Source organism: Gymnoscopelus microlampas, assembly GCF_963454915.1.
Source record: "Gymnoscopelus microlampas genome assembly, chromosome: 17".
In the NCBI taxonomy this organism is placed as follows: Eukaryota; Metazoa; Chordata; class Actinopteri; order Myctophiformes; family Myctophidae; genus Gymnoscopelus; species Gymnoscopelus microlampas.
Genome location: NC_139954.1, coordinates 26,477,985 through 26,505,479, shown reverse-complemented (window position 1 = coordinate 26,505,479; position 27,495 = coordinate 26,477,985). Strand labels below are relative to the sequence as shown.

The 27,495-nt window shown below is 41.9% G+C and overlaps 1 protein-coding gene across 4 annotated transcripts in view; it reads right to left on the bottom strand.

Annotated features, from left to right (window-relative positions):
- dgkg (diacylglycerol kinase, gamma) overlaps positions 1-27,495 on the bottom strand; it is a 108,735-nt gene that overhangs the window by 32,671 nt on the left and 48,569 nt on the right. For all 4 annotated transcript variants that reach the window (XM_084085265.1, XM_084085266.1, XM_084085267.1 and 1 more), the window contains 8 exons: positions 26,617-26,715; positions 25,110-25,217; positions 24,915-24,988; positions 22,982-23,056; positions 20,431-20,516; positions 20,143-20,232; positions 16,714-16,874; positions 977-1,041 (listed from right to left, as the gene is read on the bottom strand). In XM_084085265.1, coding sequence (XP_083941391.1) covers positions 977-1,041; positions 16,714-16,874; positions 20,143-20,232; positions 20,431-20,516; positions 22,982-23,056; positions 24,915-24,988; positions 25,110-25,217; positions 26,617-26,715 — 758 coding nt within the window. The remainder of the gene's footprint in view (positions 1-976; positions 1,042-16,713; positions 16,875-20,142; positions 20,233-20,430; positions 20,517-22,981; positions 23,057-24,914; positions 24,989-25,109; positions 25,218-26,616; positions 26,716-27,495) is intronic.

Genomic DNA, 27,495 nt, shown 5'->3' with positions numbered 1-27,495 from the left:
ACGGAGACAATACAAATATCTCATTAGGCAGGGATTGGGAACAATGTTAAAGTCAGACAGCTAGTGCATGCTATAAATTGCCAATTACAGCATTCGCATCTGTGGCCACAGAAAACATGAATAAGAAGTGAAGTGCTTGCATCTGTGTTGTCTATCTATAGAAACCTCAAATACAGCCAATGTAACTAATCGTGGACTCTGACATCTCTTTCACATAATTTCTAGGACAAACCAGGCAATGCCAATGTATTGATCCCACAACTCGGGTATCTTTTGTCCTGGTATTGATTGCTGAGCCACTGTGAACCTTTTTCATTTCAATGTCCCCCAGTTTGATAAGCATTAGATTAGGCCACGGGCCCCCATTTGATGACAAACTTTATCAGTATGGGACCACAATCTATACTGTAAAATCCTCAGTGTTCATTTAACAGAGAGTGGACCCAACTTGGTTTTTATACTTTTAAACTATATTTGTTACTTTTTAAACCTTACTCTCATATTTCTTCACAGCGTGGCTCCTTGGAGGCAAGCCATCCAGAAGAGTCTGTGTGCGTGTGTGTGTGTGTGTGTGTGTGTGTGTGTGTGTGTGTGTGTGTGTGTGTGCGCGCGCGCGTGCTTGTGCGTGTGTGCGCGTGTGTGTGCATACGTGTGCGTGTCCAGAGCTAATCTCGCAAACCACTGGATTGACCAAATTTACCTTTTGAAATATCTAACTTTTTAAAACTTTAATGTATACTGGAAGTCAAATAACTCTAAATTTGAAAATCAATATGACATCACAGTGTCAATATGACATCATCAACATGTCATCGAGATCCTAATCTGAGTTCCCAGAAGCTATCGCATAAAAACGGGAGGGGGCGAGAAACCAAGATCCACATGGAAGCCAGGCCATTATTATACCCCGTCTTGTTCTTTCTCTGCATGTGTCAGAGAGCAATCAGACACATAGTGGGTTTTGAACTGTTCTCACCTGCTGTTGAACTTCTCTGGGTGTTTTTCTCTCATCAGGTGGAAGCGGTGGGCGATAGACGCGTCCTGTGGGAGAGAACGAATATTACCTGGAGGCCCTCAGTAAAATCTGCACAGTAAAATCCTCACTGTAAATGTATGTCCATTTGTAAGTCAGAGAGTGGTACAATTGCAACGGTTTCATGTTTTTATAACTGATTCATTGTTTTTTGTATTGTCCCTGTCAAATAAACATATAAATAAAATAAATGTAATGAAAAGGACGTGTGCACTGTCAGTGTCAAATTAGCACTGAGGAGTACCGTGTACACACACACACACACACACACACACACACACACACACACACACACACACACACACACACACACACACACACACACACACACACACACACACACAGGCAGCTATGCACACACGGTCAATCACACATACTGTAGCACCCCTCACTCACTCACACACACACATACTACATACATACTATATTATTTAAAACATCCCACACACACAGGCACCTGACACTACATTGCACTCACAAACATGTGCAGCAAATGCAAAACACATGTAAATATATGCTTACATACATGTACTGCATACGTACACAATATATTTATATAAATAAATAAAATGTCATGGTCAAAGATTTCATAGAACTGCAAAAATGTGTTGAGCAGGTTTAATAATAATGAAAAAGATCATTGGATGAAAGGTTACATGGTCCTTGGGGCAGCTCAATCAGGACCCTGCCCTCCCCTTTGTTTAACCCCTGACCTATAGGCCAGAGGTGGACTTCACTCAGATAAGTCACACAAAGACAGCATGACTGTCTGCACATGACAGCAGCATTCATTTAATCTTTGGAATGATGAACAAACTGAAGTATAATCTGCATTTTATTTTAAGTTGCTCTACATGGTCTTCTTTCTAGAACAGCTTAAATAGATTAAGAGGAGATGGGCGCAAATCAAAACATGTGTTCATGACTACTTCAGCAGATTTTCACCATTCAGTTGGTCAAGTTGTTACCATAGTGCGGAACTGCACCATTCAAATATCCTCCAAATTAAAAATGATATTCGATTTCACAAATCCCATATCAGCCTTTATTGACAAGCTGGACTCCTGCTTATTGTTATTCCAAGCTGTGTGGCAGTACATCTGGTACTGGACTGGACACTTTAAAGTCTGAGTGGAAGTGATCAGTCAAACAGACCACCCTTAAATTGACCCCACTTAACATGATGACCAGAGCCTGAGCTTGACCAGAGCTGCCCAGATTCAACTTGCAGCTGTAGGGTGGCATCTGTCTCTCGCTAATACACGTCCATCTCACATATTAAGTTCAAAGAAGGTTCAGGATGATACATGAGCATACAAATAATGTCAACCGGACGTCTTAAAGTCATACTGCGTAACTTTTTCAATTAAACAAAAGTTACTTTTCACTGGTATATTTATTTTTTTTTAAATTGCAAACACGAAGATTCTCGTTTATGGCACTCAATGTGTTAACAGACAACGGAGCTTTTGATTAATTGATTGAATACTTTATTAATAGTTTGCCCAAAAAAAGGCACAGTGGCACAGATTTATACAAAAGAATGCTAAAAGGATAACCCAATAAGCCCAGGGCTTGTTTCCATTAAGGTCCTGGCACTAAGAAGTATACAAACACATGGCTAACCTATAATACCCTAGCCTGGCGTAGCTAGACTATATCACTGCGTGGATATGAGTCTGGTGCTTCCATGAGGACGTTTTTCTTCCCAAGGGGCGGGATCAAAACAATAGCCCTCGACGCAATTGGTTAGACCTACAACCAACTACCAATTACAGCCTCCCATATTCGAATACTGAGCCCTGATTGGTTCCCCACGTCTCCTGGAACAGGAAATGGATTCTCTATGGAGCGGTGCCAGACCCAAATCGCAGAGTGCAATTGTTTTTTGCACTCGCAGATTCGTCTGGTCCCAGGCTAATAATACCCTACCTGTCACCTGTAAGGTGATAATGGTAAGCTCAAGTATGGAAAGTGTCGCTATGTTGGGTGCATCAAGGATTTGAACAGATGATGGGGAGGTTTTTCCTGGAATACACTGGTAGGAGGGGTGGGGGCCAAAATGGGAGACATGATACATGAGACAATACAGTTTGCTGCTACCGCATCTAATGCATGGAGGCACTGTGACTAATGCCTTGATAATTACAGTGCCTGCTGCTTGTCTAAAGGACTTTTCTCATTCACTACCTCTTCCCTCATTTGGCGATTTTACTCCTATGGTTACGGAGCATCATCTGACTGTGAAAAAGTACACATTTATTCATAGAGTGAGAAAATAAAAAGGCCGCCTAGGCGCCTACAAATCCAAATTCTCAAGCTTCTCAGAGAAATGACCTAACGACTACATTTTCCATTACACATGCGGCCGATGCCCGGCGTCGCCGGCAGGACCCATTGGCTTTTTCCTTTGTGTAGGAGAGTAACGTAGTCAGTTCTCATTTGTTTCATCAACAAATGTTACAAATTCTAAGGAATCTCAGGAATGTTTTGTGTGATGTGTGATGTGCTTCAGTGGGGAAAGTGAATCACGTGATTTTCTATTGTACTTTTCCAATACTACTTCTGGGTACCGCCGCAGAATTAATACAATTTTCTCCAAACAGAGACTGTGTATATTTATATTTGAATATCATACACGATACAAAGCCAACTACTCGACAGAATTGCTGGACTCCTTTTTTTCTTTTTGGAACACAGTTACGTTTGGGATTTTGAATGGGATTTTTTGGGAGGGGATTTTTAATGGGGTTAATGGGGTAACTGGTTGTAGCCACAGTGACGGAGTAGTGCAGTGGTTTTCAAACCTTTTATGACCAAGGCACACCAATGGGCAAGTCAAAATCTCACACCTGTCACACCTGTATTCATAGTGAAAACACCTGGGGCCCTATAAAGGGCCAGACAGGCTAAACCCACTAATTTGGGATTTAGGACTGCGCAGGGGGCGTTCACGTGCAAAAGTTGCTATTTTGGGACACCTGCCTTACCCGCAAAACCCCTGCACTACCCGCATAGGTGTGGTTTGGGCGTTACAATAATAAAACCAATTACCATGCCAGATGTAATTGCCTTTAAGAGAAGACTGCGCAAGCCATTATCCCCAATGCAATCTTACACTCTCCTCTCTCCCTGTCTGCAGTGTTGCCAGGTCTGCTTATTATAAGCCACATTGGGCTTGTTTTTCTGTGAATTTGCTTGTAAATAATGGTAGTTGCAGTTGTGAGCTTGTAGATCGGCTATTTTCAAATAGCCAACATATATAAATATGCACATTGTTTAAATAGACATATATAGGTTTGAAGTGCTCATGTGGCCTATTATAGTCACTTATTTTGGGCTCGTTTTCATAGACCTAGATGCTTATTCCTCTCGCAAATTCTGCAATAAAAGGCTAGAGCCTTTTATTGCCTTTCAATAAAACCACATTTGATAGACATACGTATCACCTTACTGATTAGAGTAATTAGAGATTAGATAATTTTATATTTTTGTAATCAGTTCATTAGTGTGTAATTTGGAGAGCATTGCATTGCGCAACGCACAAATTGTCTTCTTTGAATAGACTATCATCTTACATAAACACATCTCCTATAATCTGCTGATTATAGGAAAATTATAATCACAGAGATTTATTGTGAATTAGGAGAGAGGGAGACCTTGAATGTTGTGCCGTTGTGTGCGCCCTGGCCGACTCCAGATATCCATTGCAGGCACCACGCTCTACCAAACCAATTTCTCTTAGCAGGTGGGTTTAGATTCCACTATGTGCTGTCCCAAACGTGTGTGGTCAAAATAGCAATTTTGGGGATAATGTAACAACACGCCCACGGCCACACCTCCAGGCGCAAATAGTGGAGTCGGCATAATGAATAGCGGGTATAGCGGCCACAAAATAACGTTTAGGGACAGTGCCAGCTCCCTTATCCCTAATTCACGGGCAGTGGGCAGAAATTCACGGCTAGTGGGCAGCGGGTGTGGGTTTAGCAGTGACAAAAATAGGGGCCCTGATCAACAAGCTCACAACGAAAGCAACGCTTGTAGACCAATTTGGGAAATGAGTGCGCACAATATACTGATATAGTAAATAAAAAAGATTATTCATACATTTTTGTAGGCCTATATATTACCATAATAAGGTGTGGTTGTCAAACAAAAGGCACACCTGGACTTGTCCCACGGCACACCAGTGTGCATACCGTTGGGGAGTAGCTGGAGCAGTGGCGCAATTTTGCCATTTTTCCTTCTGTTCCATTTTTCCCCCAAACATAAATGAGCGAGGTAATGTGGGTTGATATCGAATTATTGACAAATCTCACCTGTCATTGTTACAAATCAGCAGCTATATTTAGACGCAAGGCTGTTGTGCATGATTCAGTAGCGATGCGCACTGGCAGATTCTAGCCAACCATATCCATTACCTGTGGTAAGGTCTCTCTGCCCCTGACTGCCTGTTTACGAGTCTTCTCTGTTACGGTCAGGGTTGTGTGACCCTTTTTGTTACAGCAGATGGGAAAATCAAATGCTCATTATATGGATGCATCCTTTGAGAGAGTGGATGTGGATGTAATGTGCTCCTTTCTCATAGGAGTTTTTATTTAAAGCTTTAGCGTTGTGGTATGTCCTGTAGGTTTTTCTAAAAACTGTATTAAAAGGACACCAGCATCAAAACATGCGATTGTATTAACAGCCTTGGCCATAGGATTTACATGAACACTGACCATTTTCCCATTAATGGGTTTATTTGTATTTTTATTCTTGTTTAGCTTGTTTAGGAAATGTCCAAAGTCATTCATGTTACAGCTAATCATAAATCAACGTTTTTTCCAGGGACTATTTTTGATTTTCATACTTTAATTGAATCCAGCGGTTTCCTCAGAAGATTTACGGCAGTAATAATGTCCTAGTATACCAATGAGTCATAGTCATTAGGCTAAACATGGTAGACTTATAGATTCTTCCCAAGGGTTGTAGTAGAGCTAACAGCAGCCAGCTGTCACCCTCCACCCTCCGCCCTCCATTATCTCCTTCTTGCTGCATATTCTGTACATTTAATAGTAAAAGCCGAGGGAGTACTGGTGTTCTAACAGACCACACCAGCAGTGGGCACTGTGGGCTGGCATCCTGCCACCCTGCCAGCCAGTGCAGGTGTTTCATCGCCTGCCAGAGAGAAGGGCGGAAGGTGGAGAAAAGACAGCTGGTCATGCCCAATGACACGCGTCTTCACTTGTCACCCTGCAATCCATCCATTGGAGCTGTTCTTCCGAGGCTGCCCTCTGCATCAATCACCCTTCTGAACCAGAGCTACAGTAACGTGCTTGGATCCCACAACATCAGCAAATATCAGGTCTTAAAAATAGCATCTCTATCTGCCTGCTGGGCTCAGTTAGGAATCTGATACTGGAGGTGTAACTACTGGTCAGTAGTGTGTGCTGAACCAGAGACAAATGTGAGGCTGACTGTATGCTCACACAGCGAAAGCCAGCAAGCAAAATTGTAAACATGTGTCCTCCAACAATGATGCATTTTTGTGTGACTCGCCTCACTCACCAAAGTCAGGCAAAGACAAGCAGGCAAAAGCCATCGTGATACAACATACACCAAGTGATTTATCAACGTGGAAGAGCTGCAAAGCGTGGAAAAAACAACAGCGTAAATCCCTGTGTATATCTCCCGCCGCATATACAGTCACTCGCCTGTATTTCTAGCCCATGGCCTTATACAGGGAGGATATAGTGTGCTTACAACCCCGAATGTGTGGCCAGAGCGGGGGTGGGGAATGAATGCTATTGGTTGTGTAGCTTGTCAATCAAATCATCACAAGGTAGCCACGCCCCTCCTACAGCATACCCTACTTTATCATCAATTTTAAAATAAATGGGACCATAATTTACCAAAACGCATATCATGGTGATTGATAGAAGACTTTAAACTAGCGACTGGAAGCATATAGTATTTATGACCATGTCTATTAAGGTAATAAAATCAAGTGTTAAGTTCGGCAAAAACCCATCCGCTTGAATGGAGCTTAATTACTTCTGACACCAGCAGGGGTGAGACTACAGGCCATTCATATGAACTGTCTCTTCCTATAGAGCCTCAATTTACAACTCGGAAGCTGGCCCCTTCCTCCCTACTTGGCTTCCTTCCCACGAACATGATTCAAACCCATATCCACGGTGTGCCACCCCAGCACAGCGGCCATTCATTCTGAAGTTATTTTGCTCACAGAAAGACAGAATGGGGCAAAAACACAACCTCTGTTGGCAGTTGGCACAGATAATAATAATAATAATGATACTACTACTACTACTAATAATAATAATAATAATAATGAGATAAAGAAGCAGAAGTATTGTACACATGCTGTGCTTTGCGTAACCACACATTGTTTGTTCCATCTGTGTCCATGTCAGAGCTGTAGATAACAGGTGCCATTATGACTCATAATACTGTTCACCATGAACATATGAGAGTGTTGCAGTTGGTACAGGACTGAGCGGGAACAAGCAAGTGGAATTTTGAACATTGTCTGAGTTCTCTTATGCAAGGGACAGAGGAAGGGACAGCCTATGTGTGTGGGTGTGCATGCATGTGTATGTTGTTTGTAACAAGAAAACAGATTGCTGTGATGCATCTAGAGCAGTAACTAGAGGGAAGGCACAAGGCATGTCTACTTCCCTCTTGCTACCAGCTCGCCGCTGCTGGCTAGGTCTTGTGGTGAACAGGGAAGCAAGTCTTCTCCTGCTTGTACTGTACATAATCTCTTTTATCAAGGCTCTTGCCAGGCCCTCACACACGCTAACCGGGTGCCTTGTGGCCCCCCGGCAAACTTGGCAGGGTAGTAGTTGTGGTCCCCCGAGGTGTGATGTGCAGGCCCACACAGGTGGACACGCCCTGGCGCAGCGGCACTGAAAAGAACACCCCTGTGCAGATTTATTTCCTTCAACTACTTACATCTCTACTTGGGAAATTCATATCGCCAGGGTACAATTTGCTCTGGGGATGGGGATAAAACATGCCAATGTTTATATATAGCCAGTAAAAGATATGTTTTATCCCAGCTTCTGGTCAGACTGAATTAAATACAGGCATTTCCTTTTGGGAAATGCAGACTGTCTGATATGTTATATATTTGATAATATCACAATAAAAAATGCAATGAAGAAATGTATGTTAACCACTTTAACCCTGGCATCCCTATTTGCTGCAAAAAACAATACTGCTATACTCACAACGTGTCACAACCGTGTCACATCGTGATGCGTTTTGAGCTTGCAGATCAGCTATTTTCACTATTAGTCATACAAAGAAATATAGGTCTTAACTGAAGACTGTTCTCCTATCTTTAAGACTGGCCAGGTGTCACTCAGCACGGTCATTCATTACTGTGGTAACCTGGTCCCAACCTGGCAGTCACTGACTTCCTGTCACTGATACTTCCCCTGACCTTCAGCGCGTGCCAGCACTCTCTCTCTCCCTGCACATTCTCACACACACACACACACACACACACACACACACACACACACACACACACACACACACACACACACACACACACACACACACACACACACACACACACACACACACACACACACACACACACACACACACACACACACTCTGTTCCCCTGTGGCTTAGCCTTGTTCTTGTCTGAGCAAATAGCCTACGACTGGTACTGTACGGACAGCCCATCTATACACCATAGAGACGCATGAACACGTTTATGCTAGTTCTTTAGCAGCATTATCAGGGAGTCACCGTTAACAGCGTTATTATAATAATGACATATAAACAAAGCCATATCGTCAACTTGCAAATTACGTTGCGCATTAGCAGCGAGGAAAGTACCACTGGCCTTAATGTCAGCACTGATAATTATAATGTCAGCACAGATAATGTCACCAAAGGGAGATGGCAGCTAAAGTACAAGACACTGGTATTTAGACGGTATCCAAGTCAGGGCTGAGCACAGTGCTTGCCGAAGCTTCGACACAGCAAAATCCTGGGGTGTTTTGCTGTGTACACCTCCCATAAGTAGGCCTGTCACAGTTATTACATTACAATCCCCTGATTGTAATTATTTGAGCTAATCACAACAACTATTTCTCATAATCGTTAAAATCATTTCCATTCATCTGTATAAAAACAGCTGGATGAAATGAACAGAAATGTCAAATTTCCAACATTATTTCCACATAGTTGTCAATGCTCCTTTAACCACTTTCAATCTGGCGTCCCTATTTTGGGCGGCTACGGCAATTTTGTTTCGTTTTTGAAAGATTTCGTTTAAAAAAATAGTGAAAATAGACAAAAAAGCGGAGGTACAACCTCACAACGCATTACACTGCAACGCTTTGTGAGCTTGTAGATTGCCTATTTTCATTATTTTGGATAAGGATATGGCCTGTTTTGACCATAGTACATTATTTATTTTGATTATTGGTACCGGTCATTGTCAGTCATTTCTTTGTATATTTCCATAATAGGCTTCATATGTAAGTTATTGGTCATATCTACCTTATGCATTTTTGTTGACAAAGCCTAAAAGGCAAACAGAAATTCAAATTTAATTTATATGTTCCCATGTTCAATGTCAAAATACCATCGTCAACTACAATTTCATGACCTGCTACCCATAAGCAGGCAGAGCACCACAGGTCCTAAGGTTTCATCTCTCTAACATGCCAGCGAGATCAGCTTCCCCGGGACTGGCCGAACACACGTACACAAACACCTGCACACACGTGCGTACCTACAGACATGTGCACACACAAATAACAAATTGCTACAGACAGACACACACCGACTCACACACACCACAAACACATATATACTGTACATTGTATATTATGGGTACATCCACCCATGTACACACATTAAAGGGATCGTCTTCCTTGCAACACGAGGTGGCATTTTAATGGCTGCTGACATGGTGTCATTCCCCCCTCTCTCTGTAATTACTCTCACAAGATTCTTTCCAGGCTGAGGGGCAAGATAAGGCACTTTATAGAGAGATATTTTACCCAAATGCGCACACAACATGATGGCGTGAAATAGAACGCCATCAAGAACGTCAGAATAATGTAATCATTATCCTTTTGCCTGAAATAATTTGGTATTTTCACATATGATGCGTAGCCTCCGAGCTAGTTCAGGCAGATACACTTGAGAGGTTTATACGCATGTGCAGCACTATGTGGGCGATGTACTGTATGTGACGTGTCAAGCAGGTGACCAAATTGGCGGTCTACTTAAGCTTACCTGATTCACTACACTTCCTCTTGCTGTCAGTGCTGCTACTGATGCTGTATGTGCTTTGTTTGCTACCACCACCACCCCAGCACCACCCAGTAGGCTCTGCTTTTCCTAAGGGTTCTGTTTACCCTGGGGCAGGGAGTAATGTATAGCAGAGCCTGAACACCAACATCAAATATAATATTCACACTTATAAATAAAATGTTCTCAAGCTATTATTGGTTTCAATCTATTCGTGTCTATTCGTGACTCGTGAGTTATCTGACTGAACTTGCATAATATTTAATGTTCTTAGTGTGATTAGTATGATTTGTTCAAATATTGGGTATTCTATTGAATCTAACCCTAATATAGAACATTGCACTAGTTCAGGCATGCACCTAAGTCAAAACAGCCCCATGCTATCTGCTCCCTATTTCAAGTTTCATGCCCTACTCAAGATTCAAACACGGGTCCCCCGTGCAAGTGCTGACATTTTTACACTTGAGCTAAGGCAGTACCACTTGTCAACCAGTAGTGGTCACAGGATGCACATTTCTCAATAGAATATCAGGAAGAACAAATACAACTGCAGTTGTGTTACAGTAGTTCTATTATATTAACATATTCTATCATACAGATTGGTCAAAATAAGATTTTATTCACTAAATAAAGCAGATGTTCAACATCTCACATTGCAACAAGGAAGCTCATCAGTGAACTAACTCCCTCTACCCCCCATGCCTCCTTCTGCATGCAGCATTTAGGTTCTCAAGGTTGTGATCTCAGAGTCTGTGTCATGCTATGTTTGCACAGATTGTTTTAAAGCATCACAGGAGCAAAGTCGCACCACCAAATACAATGTAATATCATTGCAATAAATGGTGTCTGACTGAAGTCCAGTACACACACTCAAAGGCAAGTCAGAAGACTGCAATATAAAACCGTAGGAGGAAACAAGGACTTGAAACTGAAACCATAAGCAGAGGTCTCATATAACCATCTATCCTAATCTTAGTCTTACGGTTGTGGATGCTGATGTTGCTGTTTGCTGCCTAGCAAAACACAAACCCACTGGCCTGACCTGATGATGAACACACCTACAAATCAAAAGATTGGCCTCCTCTGCAAAAGTCAACTTACAGAGATGCATTTCAATAATGAATGGCTAGCCATATATAACATTAATTGTTAGTCCAATTGAATGTACCAATGTATAACATTACAAACAAAGGCGTTTTTTAGGTACTCGTCTTTTCTTATTAGAACAATAACAAACAAGGTGATTGGTATCTAGATTTATTTCCTAAATGAGAAATTAGAGTACATTTCTTATTAAGATTTTGTCATCTAAGATCTTATATTCACTACGTCGTCACGCTCATGTCTCAGCCATAACCATATAAGGAGTTCCAAATGCAGCTACGCCCAAATATGGAGTGTGTGGGCACTGGGGGTGTGTCTTCTCCTCCGCGTCACCAGCGCCCATACCCTAGGTGGGGTTGGTGAAAGGGCCTTTCTGTGTGGAGTTTGCATGTTCTCCCCGTGTCTCCTAGGGTAGTTAATACCCTCACAAAAACATGTAGTAATCCTGGTCACTATACTGCCTCCCCCTGGTCAGCCGGGGCGCCTGATGGAGGGGAAGGGAACTGGTTGGAATAACGTGTTCCTTCCACGCGCTACGTCCAACCAGGGAAACTCCCCCTGTCAGGTGACAGGAAGGTCAGTTGGCTCTCATGCATTGAAGGAGGCATGAGCTCGGCACTGGCCTCCCTAGGCTGGTGGGGGGAGTGTAGTGCCCAGGATCACTTAGCAAATTGGCACCGGGTGAAAAAAGGGTTACAAAATCGTGGGATAAAAATTATTTAAAAAATATATATATATGGAGTGTGTTGTCTGAGTCAATTTGTCGTCATGGCATCAGGCGCAAACAAATCAGTCAGCTCCATATATGGGCACAAAGGGCATGTACTGATGACATCAGCGATGGAGCTGACTGATGTTCTGCGCCTGATGCCACGATGACACATTGAAGTTAGACAACACACTCCATATTTGTGCGTAGCCTCATTAAATTATAATGATGAAGTGTGAATTTAAAGTAGTTTTAAATCTATGCGTGTGCCTGCGCGTCCCCCTGGCCAAATAAGTGGTTGCTCGGCGTGCAACCCCGTCCACTGAGCATTGCACCCCTGGTTATGGCTGAATCATGGTGACATGAGCGTGACATCAGAGGTCCGCCCACCCGCCGGGCCAACCAATTTTAATATAGGATATAGGATTGGCAGAATCTTTGTTTGCATATTTGTTTATGTGCTGAAAGTCTAGTGCAATATAATTCTATGGGGAGACTATTTTGAATGATCAATGTATAAACAATGGAGCAACTACTGAAGATATCTCAACCAATATTTGGAGTTCCATCATGGCATGGTAACTACACAACTCAAACCTTTACCAAAGTGTAATTTCACTTTAACAGCAGAAAAGACAACTCTTGACGCAAACGGTCTAATTCCACAATAGATTACATTTTAATCTGTAGCCTTGAGTGCATTGGTCCTGGTCAACCACATGCTCCCCACTATTGTGTCCATAAATAACCATTTAAGCCCTACAGTATATGACGAATAGTGGAACGAGCCGAACTACCAGCTTACAACACGTCACACCGCGACGTGTTGGGATGACAGGAAACGCTAACCCAATATGGTTATTGAAAAAGATTTTGGGGCCGCTAATGATTACATCACTGAGTGTGAGTCAGTCGTTGGTTTGTTCAGGTGTCATTTTACGCCCAGATAAGCGGCCATCTGTCACCAGGACTCCTGGAGGCATAGCGATCTGTCGCTTAGTTTAATGACCATGCCACATTGGAGAGTGGTCACAGTATTATGCCCTGACACACTGAAAGTGTCGGACACACGCGTTGTCAAACGCACCCATTGCTTAAATTGACTGCAGCCTCTCAGAGCACGATTATATTTTGGAGAGCCAGCGTGTGACACTTTCAGTGTGTCACGGCCTTATTAATGGAACAGTCGCAGTACTTCACAGGCACCATAATACGTATATACACACACCACCAGCGCTGCGCAAATCTGTATGACAGGCATGCACAATGCTGCTGTTAATTATACTTTACCAATTATTTGTGCTTGCATACAAAAAATCTATGTGTAAAACAAAACTCCCCAAAATAAAATAAAACATATCTAATAGTTAAGTATTTAGTAAATGATTAATAGACCAGCACTGTAGTTGACTAGCCACACACATCCAGATTAACCATGCAGTTATACTGGTGTTTGATTACCTATCTGAAGCAAGTTTCAAGTCTTTGCAAGTTGATTTTCATATTGTACTGAAATTAACTGTATCCAGTTGCTTCTTCGAAAATCAAACAAACTCCTGTATGCTTTGTTTGGAAATTGGGCAACACTAATGTCAAGTATCCTGTTAGTCGTATTAAATGATGGGTTAAACATGCCAGACCACTGGTATATGGCCCTTTAAGACTGAAGACTGAATGTCCAAATCCGTTCTGAGACAAAGTCCTATAATTTGCACTCAATACACACTCAATGTTGGCACTTGACTTGACCAACATGTCAATATGATAAAAACCAACACTGCATGTTTGTCAAAAGAATACCATCCACAGGCTATATGTGACATGGTGGCACTGCCACGGGGACCTACCACAGAGAAAACATTGTCCCCTGTGTCTACCCCCTGTCACCCTTAGCCCTCCAGCCTCCTCCTCTGACACAGAGAAGAGACACGCCATTGTTCGGAGAAGGTCAGAGGGTTAGTGAATACACATTGCACATATGATAAAACAAGACAGCTTTGAGCCTTGCTATTCATTCAGGAAATGCTGCCATCAAACCTGCATTGCGCGCGTGTGTGTGTGTGTGTGTGTGTGTGTGTGTGTGTGTGTGTGTGTGTGTGTGTGTGTGTGTGTGTGTGTGTGTGTGTGTGTGTGTGTGTGTGTGTGTGTGTGTGCGTGCGTGCGTGCGTGCGTGCGTGCGTGCGTGCGTGCGTGCGTGCGTGTGTGTACTGTATATACAGGATGTCCACAACGACCTCTATACAAACAATTTTATGCCATATGCTTTATGTTTACAACCACCCACACAAGTGTGTACACAATACACAATACACAATACACACACACACACACACACACACACACACACACACACACACACACACACACACACACACACACACACACACACACACACACACACACACACACACACACACACACACACACACACACACACACACACACACACACACACGTTTGTTGCAGCAGAGATAGCCATGGGTGCTATTATATGACGGCTGGGGTTTATTTTCCCCTTGCCAAAACCTCCCCCATACCTCTACCTGTGTGATGATCAGGCACTGTCTGCTTCAAGCATACTGTATGTCACCACTGCATATTTATGGCCATACATGCCATGAGTAAGAGTTTTATTTTGGGGATTAATGATGTCAGTGTGTTTCAGAGTAAGGATAGTTGGCTGCTGCGGTGACAAGTCAGCGCAGGGGATGACAAAACTCCAAGGCTAATAGCCTAACTATCAAGACAGTACTTACTGCCTTACTTATTGCACAGTTTGAGTAACCACACACAATTAATTTAAGTCAAAGTTACATATTCTGAGAGTTAACAACTTAAACCCTATACTTTGTTTACTGTATTCCCATGGGCCCTATGGCCAAATTTCCAAGGGCTACACTAAATATACTGTATATGCCGAAAATAGAAGATCTACAAGCTCACAATGCAATGCAGTGTGACTCGTTGTGAGCTTATAGATCTGCTATTTCTGTCAAATGTATACACCCAAGAAGAGGGACACTATGTTCAAGTGGTTAAATTAACACTCAAGGTTTTGCAGTGTGACAGCGTTGTTTGTACATGTATGCTGATTTATTGACTATTGCAGAAGATGTCCTCCCACCTGTGCTGTGCTTGGACTACATGCTGATTTTTCGCAAGTTGGGACTTAGCCCGCTATTTATAGAAAGCTGCAGTAAAGCAAAAAATTCTAATGGAAAAAAAGACCCTGAGAAAACCCAGAGTTAGTTTAACTCTTTCTGCTTGTGAGTGCTCACTTCAAGCACTACAATAACACTATAAATATCATTATTACACAGTTTGGTTGAATGCTCTATTCTTATTGGTCAATCACAGCATTCAGCAGAACGCTGCTATGAAGAACAGACCGTTGCTGGATGTAGACTGAGCACCTGGGTTATCTATCCATGCTTGGTTTGTGTCGTATCCAACATATCGGCCGAGTAAACAAACACACAATCTAATTTTAGGGCTAAACAGCACACCAACATTTGGGATGAGTAATAGGCAATGCAGTAACAAAATCTTGATTTATATTTGATCGACACTTCCCTCTGGAGTTTCACAAACAAGCCGCATCGCACTGGACGGACCTCCTTGGCATAATGTAACTATAACTGACTATTTCCCATACCATAAGCAATGAAATCCTTTTTAAATCAATACAATTGTTTTGTTGTGATATTTTGTGTCAAATATGGTGGACATGGTTTCAATACCCTGATGTGAAGCAGATCCCTTACATAATACAGAGCTAAATAATGTGTACAAAGGCTCAAACACAGTTGTTATTAATTAATTATAAAATGTATTTATTCTACAAATACGGCGACCCAAAAAATATGCGTTCATTAACGACCCAAACCGAGCCTGACCCAAGCCCGGTTTGTTCCATTCTTTCTATTGATCTTCCCGACCTGCGATAAGTGATCTCTGTCGCTGCACTAGTCACTCCTACAGGTTGTTCAGCAGGGAGGAGATTACAGGAGAACAGTTTATGTTTTAGTATCTCAGTTGTTTGCCTCCATGTGCAGGACCAGAACATGTAAATATACTGTCTTTTGATGACCTAGAGGTCATCAACCGAGTCAATGACTTTGAAACGGAAATTGTCCATAATTGACACTGACTGCAAGAAGATTTTGATTCTTTGTCAAGAGAAATGTACTTCATTTTTCACATCACTTGTACTGACAGCACATCCACCCCTATTTGCACTGGAGTCTGATCAGAGACCAGCTGTGTCTGAGACAGCTTCACACAGACCATCTAACCATTAAAAACTATCTCTGAGCCTTATAACAGCCTCTCCATCAGGACGCGGCGAGATAAAGGGTTGCTAAGCAACTGGAACCTGGCAGTTTGTTTCTTTCCCATTACATGGGGGAAACGGTCATTAACCTGCCCAAGAGCTTAAAAAAAACAAAAAAAACATGCAGGTGCAAATTGTAGAAAAACAAAAAGTGAATCCTGGTTGCATGCACAACAAGGGGACAGACACTGAGAAAGAGCAAGGGTACAGTGTACAAGTGGTTTTCTTTTCTGCAGCCGTCTCCTTACCACTCCTATGGAGAAGTAGTTGTTGACAATGCTGTAGGGCACCGGGTCTCCCTTCTCCTCCTTATCCTCAGGGATGATGTCTATGTTCCAGCGGTCCAACACCACGTCTGTGCTGTGCTCGATGTCCCGTAGGAACTTCAGTAGGCTGCCACCCTCATAACCTACATCGGACAGACAAGACAGTAAGATGACCAACCAATTAAACTATAATACGACAACTTTATTTTCCAACTACAGCTGGAGAATTGTCTTTGGCAACAAACACCCCAGGCACAATGCAAGGTAACACAGCAATTCAACACAACTTCCACAGGACAATACAATAGCAAGAAGACATAGCTAAATACCATTAAAACATCACATGCAGGTGGTGAAGAGGCAAAGAAGCAGAGCCACACCCCTGATTCATTACACCCTATTAAGGAATACCCGACTCAAAGCATTTTATGTATTTGAGCAGCAGAACTCAGAAGAGATTTTTAAGACGTGACTGAAAACATATCTCTTCAATTTAGCCTCTGTGATAGCAAAGTGATCTGTGAGTGAGCCACATTAGCTTGTCATGCCATGAAGAACACCACATACTGTACCACATAGTAGTTCACAAATGCACTGAGTTGGATTTTTATCAAGGACTGCACTGTAAATACTGTTGCTCATTTATTCAACACCATTCCTGCTGATAGTGTAGTAGTCTGCTGTAGAACTGTAAATAAGCTACACCTTCTACTACTTCTGGTAGTGAAGTATATCAAGACCCCACCCTCTGCCCCCACCCGTACCACAGGTCAAAGTCGCTACCCAGCTGGGACCCTCCAAGCCCACTCCACTCCCCTTATGCTACCAGGGTTTGTATCCTTGTTGTTGCAGTACTGAATGTGTACAGTAGGCTGCTCTAAAACTGTACAGTGTCCCCTGATACTTATGTAGCTCTTAGCTTCTTGTCAACTTTTTATATTCTCTTGAACTGTTTGGTTGTGTAAAGCACCTTGAAAGGTACTATACAACAAAAGTGTATTATTATTTTAATCACACAATCACAATGATCTACATTCTAATCATATGCAGTCAATTGTTTACGTTGGGGTGCTCCTTCCATTCCGACATCTCACCACTCCGACGAGTGGCTTCCGCGTGCGGTTAAGGTTAGGGTTAGGGTTAGGGTTAGGTATAGGGTTTGTCAACGTCGGAAAGGCGACATGTCGGAAAGGAGAAATGCACCCGTTTACGTTTAGCTCAAACGTATTCTTTTGGTTTAAGCATGGACAAGTATACAGTACAAATGTGATACTGTAGGATATAACACGCAGTGATATTATATTCTACAGCTGTACATGGCAAAGAAATTGACCCAGTAGAGTTTGGTGAAAAAGATGAAAAGGTCTGAAAAGATGAAATGGCCCTGCTGTGATCCACAGATGACCAGAACAGTTTATAGATTAATCAAAAGTTCTGAATCCAACAACCTACTTCACAGAGCCCCAACCCTATGAAACCCCTTAATTTCTGCAGCCTAGTGATTACTCTGACTGCCCTTTAATGGTGACCCACTGGCTCCAGCACCACTACAACTTGGCCACCACTGCTGCTGCCGGCAGAGACTCTTCTAACTCCCTATAGCTCCCAATCTGTGTGGAATGAACTGCCTTCTTCCATCGGGACTACAGCGCCACCTTCCACAGCAGTCTGAAAGCCTACCTCTCATTAATTTCAGGCCTAATATCCCTTCAATCTTTGCCAGGTTCAATTCAATCGTCCTACACCCTACCTGCCTTTAACCACTTGAACCATAGTGTCCCCTGCTATTCTGAGCAAGTCATAATTGATGAACATTCAACAAAGATAGCAGATCTACAAGCTCACTATGTGTCACAGCACGAGTTGATCTTGATCTTATAAATTAACATCTTTTGTTCTCGTAGAACTCTAATCTTCATGGCCACTTGCCCTGTTTCTCTGACAAATGTTCATGGCACTTATACTCCAAACTTTTGCACATTTGAAAGTTAAATTGCAATTGCAATTTCTCTGAATTCTGGGATGGCCCAGCGGTCTGCATATGCTACCAGACCCCGAGATACTTTAACTCCTTCACCTGGGGTAAGGTCTCATTCCCTACCCAGAGTGGACAATCCAGGAGTGGGTGGGAGATTGGAGCAGCATGACATCATGATATATGGCATAATGGGTATTTGCAGATTTATCTTTATTTTTGGAAAACTGCCAATCCAACCGTTCTTCCACTCGAGTTTCAAGTTGATCGGTCGGGCGATTCTTGAGGGCATAAGGCCATTAAGTATAATTAAGGCTTAACTTAATTATGCTTAACGTATAATACGCTTTTAGAAATTTCTTGTTTGATCATACATTGTAACTTGAGTTACTTTATGTTATTATTTGTAAATGAGGACTACAGTGAAAAGAAGTGTTTTACGTTTAATAAATACTACCTTTACGTGCTATGCCCTAGGTATATGATTTGTTTTGTTTGCAAGAGGCTAGTTGTCTATGAGAAGGTCTGTGTGTCTGTCTGTCAGGAGCTAATCTCGTAAACCACTTGACCGATGAGCACCTAACACCGTATGCATGCACACTGCCAGCAGGCCACAGAAGTGCCTCCACTAAGTTTCACATTATGTTTTTTTTTAAATACTTAACTTTAATCTTTATAATGGAAGTCAATTGGGCTGTGATCGCACTGAAACCTTGCCCAAATGTGGAGTCATACACTACGTCATAGCTTTGTCATAGACGACTGAAGTCATGATGAAGTCCCAGATCCACATTGGAACCATGCCTTTTCTATGTGGATCCCGAGATATAATAATTTATGTAATTTCCTAGTTTCGGTATATTTGTATCTGTATATCCAGGAATAGAAACCAACCATATGCCCACACAAAACAGCCTACAGTATGTGCAGTGTTGTTTACAGAGCAGGGACAGAATAATTGGGGCCTACTGTACATGTGTCCACAAATAGATCACAGTCTCCCACAGCTAAACCTAGTCTAAATGTTCATCAAGCTACATGGACTCCATCACATAATTCAACTGTTCCAAAACACCCTGGGATTTGTCAGTTTCCTGGCTACTGCCTTATCCTATTCATAAGCCCGGGTAAGCGCCGGGTTGGCTACAACAATCAAGTAGTCATAATCAGACGGTCAAATTATTGTATATATATTGTATATAACTAGCCAGTGCCTGGCAGGGGGTTTCAAGCAAAACAAAGTCTTCACATATCAAGAGCTTTATGACACTGTATACATACATTGTAATTTAACTCAATGTACAAATTAACACTGATCATTTTATTGTGCAGAATCTTGTATCTCATTATCTCTCACTCAGATGGTCTCTCTCTTACTCACACTTTCTCTCGTAACATACTATACATACACACACATAGATCCATGGGGTTCTCACCTCCTCCCCAGCGTAGGCATCGAGCCAGGTCGTTCCCTGTGCCCAGAGGGAGGATGGCCACTGGAGGGTGCCTGGAGAAGTTGGCTTTGTCTGTAAACAAAGACACACCATTACAAACAGTTATCTGGAGGTTAGTACGACACAGTGCTGACAGGTTAAATGTTTTGGGGTTTAGGCCCAACAAAACAAAACAAACTATCAATAAAGGTTACTGTTAAGTTTAACATAAAATATAAAGGCTATGAGCTGTAATGTATAGTATGAGTCTAGAGTCGATATAGGATATACCTATGCAGTCAAGGATCCAGCCAACAGTGCCATCGCCTCCGCATGCAAGCACCCGGAAATCAGGGACGTCGTGGAAAAAGTTGAGCCTGCGGGGACATTGAGAATGAAAATACATCCAGTGTTTCATTCATTCATTTTTGTTATCTGTCCTAATAGTGGGATTGTGGGATTTTGAAAGATAAGTGGACAAATATAATTGAGAGAAAGAGACAGACAGAGATGTGTTTTTATCAGTGTGTCTCCTCTCCAGCTGTGTTCACTCCATTCCCAGCCCTAAAGCCCAGTAGGTGGCTTTGAGTGTGTCCCCTTCAAAGGGACCTTTAATGTGAGCCTGAACAAAAGTGTCGACAGCAACTTTCATCTCCCTCCTTCATAAGACAGCTGCAAACAGCACACCGCTACCTCTGTCTCTCTCCCTGTGTCACAGCACCTGGCTGGCCCTGGACCAAAACAACCCCAATATCTCACCCGTCTACTTATGAATATACTGCACTGTGTACTGCAGGCCGGTACACTAACCGCAATCTAATCAGATAACTGCCATATTTGCCTTCACCCTAAACTGATATAACGGTCCAGTTCTTTCCCTACTGCTGTTGTCCAATCCTCTGTATGTACAAAGTAAAATCCGGAGTTAATTTAACTCTCAGAGTTAAATGAACACTCTGGATTTTATTATGTATGTGTTGGACTACTTCTGGATCAGGCCAGTGCTGGTTTTCCTGTGGGCTATACAGTGCGTATTATTAAGGGTGATGAGGCAGACAGCTCCCTCTTCTGGCCAATTAGATGGACTACACTGAAGACTAACAGCTGGGATTTTGTGAAGTGCCTTCATGCCATGATGCTCCTGGTGAAATTTCCTCAGCAAGGAGCAGCAGATCACATCCGAAACAAAACGCGAGTGTGCCAATAGGACATATTGATATATTTTAACCTTAGCAGCCACATAAAGGCTGTCATTCTGTGGCTATATGTTTTAATCATGGGTCGCATAAACCTGATACCATGTACACCAACGAACAAACAAAGGGACCAATGTGGATGTATAATATTGTAAAGACGGAAACTGTTACTAATCACAGAGGAACCAAGCTAATAGCCTTTTCTAATCAAATCAGTATGGGGTGAGCTGCCTGGCACCTCAAAGTCTGTTGAGACTGTTGCTAGGGAGCCCATGGAAACAGAGCGGTACGTTAACCCTCTGAGCATCAAGAGACCTCAATACAGTCTACTGTACAGTAAAGCCTAGTTTATGCTCTGTCGTACGACGGTGTCATGGACCCAAAATAGACGATATATAAGCTCACAATGCCACGCATGCGTGACGCGTTGTGAGTTTATAGATGAACTTAGGTATTTTCAAATACATATTGGGCTTAAGTAATGTGTCCCTTTGTCCATATATTTTTTTATGTGTGTGTGTGTGTGTGTGTGTGTGTGTGTGTGTGTGTGTGTGTGTGTGTGTGTGTGTGTGTGTGCGTGCGCGCATGCGTGTCTGCATCTGCATCTGCATCTGCATAATGACTAAGCGTGCTTGTGTGTATAAGTGTGTGTGTCTATGTCCCTCTTGCCCTCATCCTATTAGTACTATCTCTGTGGACTAATTAGACAACTTGACTGCTGCTCAACAATAATGACATTACATCACTACAGTTCATTCAACCCCTGCTGTTTCTCTGTGTATTATCCACAGCATTTTCCCTTAAGACCCGATTACGTCACTGGGCCTGCTTCTCTTTTCCTTCAATGCTCTTGAGAGAGCGAGAGAGAGAGAGAGAGAGAGAGAGACAGGGAGAGAGACAGCGAGAGAGAGAGCGAGAGAGAGCAGAGTGAGTCGTGACTGCCAGAAGAGAGACAGGAAGGGGAGAGACACAGAGAGAAAGGGGGGGATACACAAAGAGATTGGCGGGGGCAGAGAGAATAGAGGTCAGACACTTTCAGGTGAATCATTCAAGACTCTCTTGTGCTGTCTAGTGCATTTTTTATGAATGGGCTTCCATTGCACAATAACATTCAGCTCAAGGTACATAGCGTCTTATGTAGAAGAATGTATGTACTGTATGTGTGTGTCAACTGTTTACGTGTACTGTATGCAAGTTCTCTTGACCAACCTCCACAGAAACTCAACAGGGACACACTGTATTGGTCCAATACATAACAATACAACCAAAATAAATAACACTTCTGAAATGGATGAAATATTTATTAACCTTTTCCAACCATTATGTTTTTTGAAAATGTTTAATCTGATATTCAATGTGTTTTTTTGTTTGTTTTTTTGCCAAATAAAAGTGCAACCCTATGAACCCATTTTATAATGATTTGTTGCTTTGTTTCCAGCTCTCCGTCTCTCTGAAGGTGTAAGCCAGTTCGGTTCATCAGGAAATAAATAAATGTAAGATAGTATGTAGGCATAAGAAAAGGCACTTTCTCCTAAGTCTTAGGACCTAAGGCATTAAGGCAGGCACTGTTTGGCTCCTATACTGTATGTACAAGTGTCTGAGTGCCATACTCGACCTATGGAGCTACACAAGTGTGTCACACTTACCCGACCATGGGCCCTCCTTGATCCAAGCTGTACACCTGCCTGGGGTTGAGCAGGTACTGAAACTTCCTTAGTACCCTGAAAGGATGAGAGAGACAAGAGAGAAAGAAAGCAAATAATAAAGTTTATTACACTTTAAGTATACACATTATCCTAATCAAAGGATGTGTGTAAAGCTACGCCAATGATTGTAGATGGAAGTAAGTAAGTAAGTAGGTCAATTTTATTTGTATAGCACTTTTCACAGAGAGAACTCACAAAGTGGAGTAACTTGACAACATTAATCTAGTGCACACATACACAACATCACAAGAAGCTCTGAACCACTTTGACAGGTCTATCTTCCAAAGTAAAATGCCACTAAACCCAAGTAAGTGCAAAGTCCAGTCAATGTCATTCACTAACATCCCCCCTGTGCCAAGGCCTGTCAAGACTTTCTTTTGTGACTTGTGATTTTTTAATTGCGGCCTTACCCATGTACTTCAGACTGTAGGACTATTTACTCCCACATGGGTACCATCAATGAAATTGTCTGAAAAAAATTATAAAACTAATAAATCTTGAGTATATGTAGCAGAATTAGTGTTCTTTGCAAGCGTGGAAAAAACACACAGCATTCTTCCTTTCATTTTCTCTCACAGGCTGCCAGTATCAGCAGGCTTCACTTTGACACAGCAGTCTCCTATAACCGTTGCAAGTGGGAGTTACATGAAATGCCCATTGAATCCTTCACAATCCCGCTGCATGCAGATCTGGTGCAGGTGACCACCTTTCAGTCAAGTGGGGGCACTTCACAAAGGAGCATTGGGTGGAAATGTGTGCAACTATCAGACACTAAGGTCATAAGAACGAATGTTTTAAACCCACTCATTCAATAAGGAATACTTTGCTTGATACACAAAAACTCAGGGATTGTTGAGTTGGGGATGGATTTGTAACCAAAAACAGCTACTGGATATCAGATAGTAAGTCATACCACATTAGGAAAAGCCTTTTGCAGCTTTTAGTAAGTGACAAATTGAGCAAACTGTATATACGCCTAAATGCTTATTGGAGGTACACAATAATAGCACTGAAAGGGCCTTTTGTGAAAGAAGTGTCTATTAATAGATTTTGTTTGTGCAAGAAGTATCTATTAATAGAGAATAATTTCCTTTCTACTGGTATTTAAGTGTGTGTTGCTATGGTGATGTGTCTTTGTTGCATGGTAAGTGGAGAACTGGGTAACACATTCATTGAGATACAATGTCTCCATCCAACTTCAAAGAATAATGTTCAGAGATGCTGTGGGGTCCAACAAGAGGCAATTGTTAAAATGTCTCCTTCTTCCCTTCTCTGTCTAATTTATACAACTGTCTACCTTTCTGTTTCTCCTGATCGGTCTTTCTCATCCCTCTTTCTTCCCCTATAATTCAGCTTTTTGAGGTCTTGTGTCATGTCATGTCATGATGTCATGTCATGTCATGTCATGTCATGTCATGTCATGTCATGTCATGTGTTGCCCTTAGTTTACTTTCTCAATAAAGCAAACATGAGTAAAATATGAATCTTTAAAATAATCCAGAGGTTTCACACTGTGCTTCACTGTGTAACATAATAGTTGTCTTCCACACGATGTGCTATAAATAGAGATACATCTTACATTACAATGCACCATGTACAGTAAGTTGTATGCCTTGATCAATAATCTCTCTTCATAGTTTCCCAGTGACAAAATGGCAAAAATCCAGCAGACTCCCTGATCAATTACAATGGTTCCTAAGCCATTTGCACCCTATGCTTAGTTGATCGGATTCCCAAGGGCTCTATACTAGGCCCCTCCTGTTTTTGTTCTACACTAAATATCTTTGCTGATCTTGCAGATCTGCGATTATCGCCAAACGTTCCCCCCAGAACAGGGATGCTTAGGTTCAAGGTTAGATTAGAGGGAACTCACCGCTCCCCCTGTCTCCCACCACTCTTTGGGTTGACCAGGACTAGGAGAGGATGCGTACCTGGGAGAGGGGTGATCTGGATGGAGAGTGAGAGACAGAGAGAGAGAGATTGATACAATCATACACCCTCCGGCTCCATCAGGTTTCTCTCGGACATGAACTGTGTGTTCCCTATCTGATATATAGGTGCAGTATACCTGTAGTGCTTGACCGTCTCCCGGAGAGAACTTAAAGATCTGGTTGGTGTCATCGGGACTGGTGCTGGGTGGGGACTCTTCTCCACGCTTCACCACAGAGTGACGGTCCTACAAAGGTACATGGGCAGACAGACAGACAGAACTGAGAGATACTAGAAATCACCAATCCCATATATTTTTAAATGATAGTGGATTTTAGATTTGTTTTAGGTTATTACATTTTTAGATAGGCAATTGCATTTTTTAGATTTGAACTTTTATATTGTAATCAGCAAAATAATTCAGTGTTTTTAATGGCACCTGTCTTTTTAAACATCTGTGATCATGCTGAAAGCTGAATAAACATAATCAAACATAAACGATGCAGACAGACAGACAGACAGACAGACAGACAGACAGACAGACAGACAGACAGACAGACAGACAGACAGACAGACAGACAGACAGACAGACAGACAGACACACACACACACACACACACACACACACACACACACACACACACACACACACACACACAGGGAAAGGAATAGAATAAGTATTGAGAGGAGAAGGGTTCAGGGATATTTAACCACTTAAAACATTTATACTTAGGAGGCCCGCTCATTTTCTCCCTCTACAACAAATCTCTTTGCCATCAATAGCAGCACAATGCAGTGAGTTGAAATGCGTTGCGGTGAGCGTGTAGATCTTCTATTTTTGCAGAATGAGAGAGGGTTCAAGTGGTTACGGCTCCATTTAGGTTGTTCCATTTAGGTTTTTTACACAATAAATCATAGAGGCAAAGGAACAGAAATTGCTGAAATGGTAAAAATACTGAAAGAGACGCAAATCTGAGCAGCTAAGATAAAAAATTAATTAGGGTCAACCTCAATAGATAAAAGGAAATAAATTCTAATGACTTTGCTGTGTGTTGAACAGAAACTGAATTTGCTCATTTAAAGGGATACATATTTCCCTTTCACAGTTTATAAGTTGCTTGATTCAGTATTTAGATAATTGATATTAATTTTATCAGACACACCCCCCTCCTATACAAACCTATTGTAACTTCAAACTCTATTTTAACCATGTTAGATTAATTTTTTGAGTTGAAGTTACAATAGGTTTGTATAGGGGTGTATCTGATATTCAAACAGGGTCTTGGAAAATACACAGTTAAATTAGCAGTGTTAATTTATCCATTTGTAACTCTGAGAGTGTACAAATGAACTCAAATGGACCTGTAACCCTTACGGCTCCATTTGGTTAAATGTGTACGCTCGAAAAGTAAAATTAACACTCTAGATTTTACAGTGAACTAAAATGACATTAACTACTTGAACCACAGCATCTCTATTCTGGGGCGAACATTCACCAACAATAGCCGATCTCCAAGCTGAGCTTGTAGATCTACTACTTTTGGCAAAGAGATTTGGTGTAGACGGGGGAAAAAAGCTTAGTACAGTTGTAACTCAGGTCTGTTTTACTAAGAATAGAGGTTAAATGTTCAGAGGACTCTTCTCACCAGGACCACAGGGCAGATATACGAGGGCAGCAGAGTATGGTCCCTCAGAGAACCTCCGTCACACTCTGGCTTCACGTTGGACGCACACTTGTTATGAAGCTGACCAGGATGACAGAGAGAAGTACACTTAAAGTGTTTTCTAATCATTACACTCAACATGGAATCCTATTGATTTTATTTTCTCCAGACAGTATCAATAAAATATATATAAAAACATTGAATCAAGTGTAAAAAATATGGATTTTACAAAATATATTCTACATGTCAAAGGTGCCATCTAGTGGACATAAAATACAACAGTGTGTGTGTGTGTGTGTGTGTGTGTGTGTGTGTGTGTGTGTGTGTGTGTGTGTGTGTGTGTGTGTGTGTGTGTGTGTGTGTGTGCAGGTCTGTGTAAGCAGCCTATCTTGCTCTATTTCACTCATTCTTTCTCCCTGGCTCTGTATCAGAACTAATTACATAACCTGACTGCTGCATAACAAGAACACAATTACACCACTAAAGGAGGGAGGGAGAGCAAATCTGTGTTCATCCCAATGTACTTTAAAAAGGGTGTAATATGGTAAACAAGGTTTGTCTGGGCATTGGTTGGATTTCACTGTCAGTGATGTTATTATTCTTCATCCAGCGCTCCAGTAGAGACCAGCGTTGCCATGTTGAGCACAATTAATTATCTGTAGGCCATATCATGTTTTGCTATATCCATGACTTATCTTGTGTCACAACGCTCAGACAATAGAAAGACATAATGAGTAATACATTATTTTACGTATGCTTTCTTTTATAACTTCTCTGTATGTCATGAAATACATGTGACATTTCTTTCCCTCAAGGCTTGGAGAATCTAGGAGGTGTTCACAATGGACTTATACAACATTT